Below are 8,790 nucleotides of genomic sequence, written 5' to 3'. Positions count from 1 at the left end.
TTTAATAACATAAAGTTACCTAATTTTTAAAGTGAAATCAGTAATACTTTATAACAAATTTATATCAGTAATGATTTCTTGGTTAATGTCAAGTTGTCATAACAAAGACATTTTGAATAATGTCAACTTTGTATTAAAAGTGTCATAATTTACCGAATGACGCTTTATGACAACAGTCATAAATATTCATGAAGGCTTATTCATGTTCATGACAGGTTTTTATGACAGTGTCATATCAGTCTTATTCAACCCCCTTCAAATAGTGTTACCCTGTTTTCTCATGATGAGAGAATTTTGACCTAAACTGTATGAATCAGAGGTAGAAACATTAAAATGATGTTTGTGTGACCAGAATGAACAGCAATATCCTTTTATCCTTTTTATAAAACATTTTAGACTCAAAAATAGGCAATCCAATCTTTATTATTTACTCATATAAAAAATGCAAGTGTAAATTTCAAATACAGATCATCTCTGATTTGCAGCTTTTGAGTTAAATACAACATAATACTATGAAATACAAAAAGAGAAAGGATACAAGCATTGCTAAATATTGCAAACTTTTGGAATTATAAATAATTTTACCGCTATATAAAATATATTGAAAGATGATGAACATCTTCACATTCTCTAATTTGGAGAAATTTTCAGCTCATCTCATTTACCAAAACTTAGTTAAACTTAAAACTGAGACTCAAATTAAGCCTGAAATGCTGAGCAAAAAACAAATGTAGTAAATTCATAGATGAACAAAAAGAAATTTCAACATGGAATAAATGATGGACTCATGTTCAATCAGCATACAGAACTATGGGTGAATCAGAATACAAGAATTAAAAAGATTTAAACAATGAAAAGCAGATTGGTTTATTACAGCTTATAGGATAGAAGTCACACAATAATAGCTAAAAGTAGTAAAGGAACACATGATACAACAATATCTACTACATTACGTTGCACATCTTAGCTGATATGCTTCTGTTTACATCTTTTACATCATTGGGTTTCCAATGAATTGCAGTCACTAGGGGAAAAAACACCATTATAGGAACCCCTGAAGTGATTCAGCTTCCCTTTCCTTAATTAAAGTAAGGGTTTGTCTGGCCTCGGGTCTGAGCGTAAGGGTTTGAGGCTCGGTTCTGGGAATAAGGGTTGCTCTTGGGTTGCATCTCCTCATAAGCGTGGTTTTTGGGTCGATTCTGGGAGAACGAGTACATGTCATCTTGGTTGTTGTTGAATCGCTGCAGCAGAGAAGAAGAGACATCATAATTTGTGAGTGAATAAAGCACAGATGTTTGTGTTGTCGAGCAGAGGTGTACCCACCGAGTTCATCCCTGAAGGAATCAAGTTTTGTCGACTGTTGCTTGGAGTCATCTCCAGGTTGGTCCTGCTTTCCCAGTTGCTGTTGGCTGTGGCTCGTGGGATTCGAGGGGCCCCAGAATTCGCCAGGCTGTTTGTTGGCTCTTTAACTGAAGCGGAAAAGTCGTTGCTGTTGCCATTGCCGTAGGATAGTGGGGCCTTGGCAACAGAATGACTTTGGTAGGGTTTACCAAAGTCTTCCTCATTTCTCTTGGAGCTTTTCTTCTTGGATCTGAAAGAAACAATAACACAGAAAACTGCAACAATGTCTCTCCTGTTGTGTTTAAAATTGCATATCTAGCATAGCTTGCAGTCTATTGCAAAAATATGAATGCAGTTTTAGAGAAAAAAGGTGATTGTAGAAGTCGCTAAGGTCGATAAATGAACAGAGTTCAAACTTACTTTTTTGCTACCAATGGCAAAGCGATCAATGTAGCGATCACCAGAGCGCCGAGGATACAGCAAACGATCACAACGATCAACAACGTGTCTAGCAAACAGAGAAGCAGTCACTAATTAGTCTCAGTCTTTTTACGATCTTGATACAACAGGATCACATTTTAGAGATCATTCTGTCTCAAAATTGAAAATTTGATTTTAAAGATTTTATTATAGCTTTAGAGGGAAAATTCACTGGGCTAAAATCTAATTTTCTTTAGTAGATGTTTTATGTGTCTCATAGTTTTTTAAATAAAGGCTTTTGTAGCTGCACTGTGGGGCTAAGACATGCAGCTAATGGCTGTGGTCCAGCATTAGAACCAGTGTTGAAGACTATTTTCTGTTTAACACTTAGAAAAATATTCCCCAGTTTCTCAGTCATTGACCCAATTCTGAATTTTTTTTCCACTTAAAATGACAGAAATAATTTGCTTTACACGTGACTTATTGCATGGTGAATTGTAATTGTATGCTTATTGTAATTCCTCCCCTCAAGCAAACATAAAAATTAACATCATCATGAACATGCTTTGGTTTTCACTACTGTATACTCACTGTCCTTGCAGTTGAAGCCAGTCAAACCAAAGCCACAACTGAAAAAAACAACAACATAGTTTAACTTAAAACCGTTGGACTTGCAGAAAACAGTAAACCAGACAGTTAGGTCGATGCACTTACTTTATACATTCATTGTTCACAGGTTTCTGACCACTGGGACATGCTAAAATACAGAAAATTACACTACAGTTAGAGCTCAGAAAAAACATTTAAACTTTCTTGATCGTTAAATATCCTTACCCAAGCATAATCTGTCAGTGTAATCTGTGTCAATAAAGCCATCACCACAGGTGCACTGGAAAGTGCCCTCTGCAGAACTGCACTTTGAAGATGAAGTGTCACATGGATTGGAATCACAAAGGTTTTTGACTTTTGAATGAAATAGAAAAAAAGGTTGATGGCATCAGAAAACTTTATAACATAACATGCACATACATCAGATTTAAAATCTTGACAGAAATTATAACATGTATATTTTGTCCATGCAGTGGTGCCATGCTTGTCAAGAATATTAAAAATAAGTTTGTAGTAACAAAAAAAAATCTGACAAAACTAAACCATAATGATAGAAAATAAAATAATAGAAAAATAAAAAGAAGAATAAATTAAGTTGCAAAACAAAAATGGGAACTAGTCTTAACACCACATATTTCTGAATAATATAACACAGATATTCTGGAAGATAAGTGTAATGAATGTGCTACATATAGAATAAGAGAAAGGAGAAAGGTAAAGCCTAGAGCACCCAGAATAACAAGATATTTGTATAAAACCCACCGATAAAGGTTCCTTCCAGTGCACATCCTGTGCAGGCGACATCTTTCATGGTTTCTGTTACAGTTTCTTGCGTGATTTCAGCAGTTGGTTCATATATGATTTCTACTGATGCTTCAACGTTTCCTGACTGTCTCTGTGCCCTCGCATTAGCGTTTTGTTCCCTATTTGAAAAAATGTCATAATTAAGGAATATTGCACTAAGCAGAGAATTGGTGTCATACTGTAAATATTCACTATTGTATAGAAAATACTATTTTGACTCTGAAACTTACCTTAGCTCCAGCACTATAGCTCTAATGTATCCATTTTTTGCACCTGTGAACTGTCCGTCAATCTGTGTATTAAAAATATCATTTTAGTGAACAGTGTTCTGTTTGTTTTTGGGCTCAAAGAACAAATTGTCTTTTAAGTTAATCTTAAGTGCAATACAGGTGACATCAACATTACTCCCCAATATATTTTTTAAGTATGACATTTGGGCCAAAATGAAATATAGGGAAAGATAAATGAGTGCTTACCTCTTCAATAATTCTTTTGGCAGTCTCATTAAATATTTGTGATGTTTTGTCGGCCATTTTCTCTTCATATGGTTTCTCCAAGTGTAGCAGTCCAGGGAAAACCTTGGCTATTTGGAAAAACAAGATCACTGTGATGAAGTTTCACAAGAATCCCACAAACACAAGTAGAAATGTTCAAGCAGTTTGAATTTACAAATGAGAGCTTATCAATTAAATATAATAATAATAAAAAAACAGTTAAATTAACTGTTAGCCTAATGACTAGATGACAACAAAATTGTTTTAAGAAAAATAATTATATTACCTTTTAATGTCTTTGAATATAGTCCAAGTCAAACAATGCTACTACCACCACTGCTACGACTGAAACTAATAAATGAAATGCTGAAACTAAACCTGAAACTAAATATAACTTGAAACTATATAATTAAAAGGATTAACTTTACATTGATCAACATACTGCTAAATATTAGGGTTCGAAATGGTTAATTAGCATCTACATTGTTTTTGTGATGATATAAACAAAGACATTTAAAATGCTGAATTTGGTGGTTTATCTTTGTTTCAGATTTTGCTAAACCACAGAATAAATATACAAGGTACGTATTGAAGTTTTTAATGGAAGCAAATTTCCACCACTTGAAAAAAAAACTGAAGATAGCAATGTAGATGATGAAAGTTTGATATTCAGGGTAATAATTATGCTTTCAAAAGTTTTAATTTTGAAATTTATAGGCAGGATTTTCTAAAATATTAGTTTCCATCGTGAGTTATAATTTTGAGCAAGGTTTAAAAATGATATTATTGACAATATTAGTGAAATCTTAAGTTTAAAAGTAACAATTTCAGATTTCCATGTTATACTTATGAGTTTAAAAGTCACCATTTTGGTGTAAAATGTACAGTCATATTTTTGAGGTTCATAGTCATTACTATGAGTTTAAAAGTCATATTTTTGACAGTTTTTTATGTTCAGTTTGAGAATTAAATTTGATTTGGGCTTTTAAAGACAGTAATGACATTCAGTCATAAATATGAGATTAAATATTCAGTAAATTTGTCCTTATTAATAGTATCATTAATTGATCAGCTGACAGACCATATGATATTTCTTCTTTTTTTTCTCAAGTGAATGAAAACTCTGTTGAAAGGCTTTAAATATGGAGCTAAATTCATCTCATAAAGATTCACAACACATGCAATAATATTTGTACGCATACAATAAGATCCACAAGGCTTCAAGGAGATTTGTAAGAGTATCACATAATTCACAAATATATACACAATAATTAAATGTGTGCCTCAAAATTCGCATAAATAGTTTGTCAACTTAACGTTTCAAATTGCACAAGTAGTAAGAAAATACACATATAAATCTGAAAATATGCATGCACAAATTGCCAGCTGTGGACGGATCAGTCAACACAAGCGCATGGATCAGCCTTCCTCTGCTTTCGACTTTTGATACTTTCTAACAAAGTGAGAATGATGTGTTCAAGGCTGGTGAAAAGTTGGGATATTTAAGCATTAGAATTGTGATGTTCCGCTCAAAGCAGAAGAAAACCTCAGACATCTGAGCATTACCAGATTTACTGGAAATATATTTTTGACTTCACCCCGAAGTCCAAACGCATTATATTAAGGACATGCACTTTCATTAAAGTTACTGTATTATAAAAAAATATTCCAGACTGCACTGCTGAAATACAATAGTTTAAATGAGATGGTTCTTCTTTTCCTGGAAAAATAAAAAGTCCCTGGAGACTACTGAGAGGAGCAGCGAAATATTCTAGGGAAAAATCCTTCAGGGGCTTGTTCTCATTGTGGAGAAATAGAAAGGGCTATGTGAATGCATATTTTTCAGATTTGTAGTTTACTACCACTTGTGCAGTTTGAAACAAAATTTGACAAAATGTTTACACATATGTGAATACTGAGATACACAATTATGCATTGTGTTAAGCACATTTGTGAATTATGTGTATAACACATCTGGTACGCTTGTGGATCTCATTGTACACATACAAATATCGTAAACGTTGTGAATCTTTCTGAGACTAATTTAGCTCCATATATAAAAAGTCCTCAGATTGACCAGCAGGGGGCAGCTATTTGGCTATCAAAATTATGTCAATCTCTGAGTCTTTTTTTTATAACAGACAATAGAGCAAATCTAGATAATTACTTCTTTAACCTGTTTTTCAAAGTCAAATTAAACATATTCAAACATATTCAAATTTCTAATGATTTACTGAAAAGCCATTTTAGAAATACCATTAGTCCTTTTGGTGACATTCTGCATAAAGATTGTTCACCTTGTCTATCTGCACATATTTCTACACTTAGTTTAAAAAAAGCCCCATATTCCCATGTTGCTTTACTCTCATGTACTCACCTCTTTGACAGTCACCCTGATAAACGTCACCAGGCAGACACAAGCAAGTGAAAGTCTCGTCAAAACGTTCCTCACAGGTGCTTCCACCACCACATGGGTTTGAAGCACAAGCACCTTGATAATGTGACAAGAAACACAAACACACAATGGAGGTATTTTAATGTTTAGCTATGGTTTCTAAATTATTTATATTTTTGTAAAGTAGCTGAATTACTTGAAGGCTTTGGAGGTTCAGTCACTGGTGCTGTGGAGGGAGCGTTCGTTTGGGAAGATCCTGTATTCGGTGAAACACTCGAACCCTCTGTAGGTGGAGTTCCTGTTGGTGGAGTAGTTGTTGAAGATGGTGCAGGTGTTGGAGCTTTTGTTGTTGTGGTTGGAGTTTTAGTTGTGGTTGGAGTTATAGTTGTGGTTGGAGTTTTAGTTGTGGTTGGAGTTTTAGTTGTGGTTGGAGTTTTAGTTGTGGTTGGAGCTTTAGTTGTGGTTGGAGCTCTAGTTGTGGTTGGAGTTATAGTTGTGGTTGGAGCTGTAGTTGTTGTGGTTGGAGTTATAGTTGTGGTTGGAGCTTTAGTTGTTGTGGTTGAAGTTATAGTTGTGGTTGGAGCTTTAGTTGTTGTAGTTGTAGTTTTCGTGGTTGTAGGTAGTGGAGGTGTTGGTGTTGTGGTAGGTGGTGAATTGGTCGTTGTTGCTGCTGTGGAAACAAATGTTAGTTTTTCATTAGTTCTGAGTTATAAAACATATGCTGCCGTTGCTATCAATCTGTTATTATTTAAAGAAAATGCTTCAGTTTAACTAACGATGCATAATTTCTATGTTTCCTAACTAATTGATAACAAATTCAGCTGAATCATTTAGGAGGTTACTGGTTTTTTGTCTCTGTTATGTTTCTTCCACAGCAACTAAGTATAAAACTCTCAGTATTGCTTTTGGTAATAAAACATGTTCTGAATGAAAAATCCAAATACGATTATAGTCACTGAAATAACTGCAGCAGAAGCTGTATCATCTTTAAAGAGCAAACCCTTTCAGATTTTCAGACACTGTCTATTTTTAAAATAAATATAGTTGTTCGTACATTAAACCTGTAAATTGCTTTAACATAATTAGGCAAACTCAACTTATTGTTAATTTTTATCCTTAAATAAATTGAAATTCCTTCTGTTTGAGACCATTGCTTAAATAAAAAAATAACCATGGATGTGTTCGACATGTTTATAGGGGTTATTTCAGTTACAATCTTAAAAATGAGATAAATATTTTGTAAGAGATATAATCTGTTAAACTGTTGCTTCGCCTATTTTGCACACTATTTTAACATCGTGAGCACAAAATAATCAAGCTAGTACAGAAAAAGATGTTTCCCTTGACAGCTACTTCTAACCAAAATAATTTAAGGATAGTTTATAAAAGAAGTACTACTTACCAACAGTGGCTACAGCAACACAAAGGAGGAATGTCACAATCAATGTTTTAGCCATTGTACTAAAAAAAGGCGATTTTTTTCCACAAAAATACTAAAAGCAGTACAACCTATGTGTGGATGACACCTTAAAGCTTAGGAGGCTAAGATGAATGAGAAATCATGCCTGACAGTGAAGTTTTAATCTTTAGCCACGCCTCCTGGGGCGTCACCGGCCACTAAATGTCTTCCAGAAAAAACCCCAGAGGCAATGCTTTTTTCAAACTGTTATTTCCTTATTGCTATCCAATATCATAAACTGTCTCTGGCACAAATTTTTGGAAGAGCTGAAAGTGTGTCACAGGTCAAACACATGGGCTGTTAGGACAACAAAACAGCAACAAACAGTCCACCAAGTTCTTTATATTCACTTAAAAGTGGATGAAAATAAAATAAAAGTCTTCTCACTTTATTGATATCTTTTGTTGTTTATTTTTTGTCTTCAGGAGCTTCAAATAATGTTTCATTAAAGCCAAAACAACTGCAGTTTGTAAGGATTTGTACCTGAGGCAGGTGAAGGGACAGGAATCTGTAGTTGGGTTTTTATAGTTGAAAGAATTTTTAGAACCATATATTCTAAAAATAAACCATAAAGTCATAGCTTACCGAAAATTACAAGATTCCTGGCTATAAATATGTGCTCTCATGAATTTATATTTAATAAAAATGAATATTCCTCTGACTGGCCATCTTACCTGAGAGTATGACTCAAAGTAGAGATTCAAAAATGTGCAATTTGTAATGAACCTCAGAGAAGAGATGATGCATCAGAATAACCGTTAAAAGACTCTATATATATATATATATATATATAAAATCCCAATTCAGCACAGGTAAAATGTTTCAACAAGTTTCTCTACATAAGTTTTGAAGGTGATCATCCAAGACATTCAAATATGTTTACATACATATTTTTGAACCACCTCTACTTTATTACACTAAAGAGAGCTCACTATTTTCCTTGGGTTTTTTTTTCCAAAATGCTACACAACCTCTAGTTTATTGCATGTGTAGTTTTGTTAGACATACTGTTAGGTACATATGTCTACTTTTTAGCATAAATACAGAATCAGCTGAACTTCTTTCTTTTAGGAATCTGGATGTGGTAAAGACGACGAAGGGAAATTCAAAAAGAGGAAGAAGTAGAAGTTCTGCAGAAACATGTCAAACCTTCTAATGCAGAACAAATACCTTGATAGATTAGCTAAACCTGCCCTGTGACTATTTATCCCTCATTGATTGCCCTTGATGTTGCAAAGAGCTTGGAGAATATTGTACAATCAAACCCA

At 33.9% G+C, this 8,790-nt stretch overlaps 1 protein-coding gene across 1 annotated transcript; it reads right to left on the bottom strand.

The window, feature by feature from the left end:
• Nucleotides 1-405: 405 nt before the first annotated feature.
• muc13b (mucin 13b, cell surface associated) lies at nucleotides 406-7,594 on the bottom strand. The gene is made up of 12 exons (XM_088016475.1): nucleotides 7,466-7,594; nucleotides 6,260-6,733; nucleotides 6,046-6,159; nucleotides 3,651-3,757; nucleotides 3,405-3,466; nucleotides 3,133-3,293; nucleotides 2,596-2,724; nucleotides 2,476-2,518; nucleotides 2,353-2,390; nucleotides 1,762-1,849; nucleotides 1,324-1,591; nucleotides 406-1,241 (listed from the first exon to the last, which is right to left on the bottom strand). Exons 1-12 carry the CDS (start codon nucleotides 7,518-7,520, stop codon nucleotides 1,080-1,082), a joined length of 1,701 nt encoding a protein of 566 aa, XP_087872601.1. The 5' UTR covers nucleotides 7,521-7,594; the 3' UTR covers nucleotides 406-1,079.
• Between the last annotated feature and the right edge of the window lie 1,196 nt (nucleotides 7,595-8,790).

Source organism: Poecilia mexicana, unplaced genomic scaffold (genome assembly GCF_051168715.1).
Source record: "Poecilia mexicana isolate PSO_F unplaced genomic scaffold, ASM5116871v1 scaffold_19, whole genome shotgun sequence".
Classification (NCBI taxonomy): Eukaryota; Metazoa; Chordata; class Actinopteri; order Cyprinodontiformes; family Poeciliidae; genus Poecilia; species Poecilia mexicana.
This window is presented reverse-complemented; position numbering and strand designations above follow the sequence as displayed.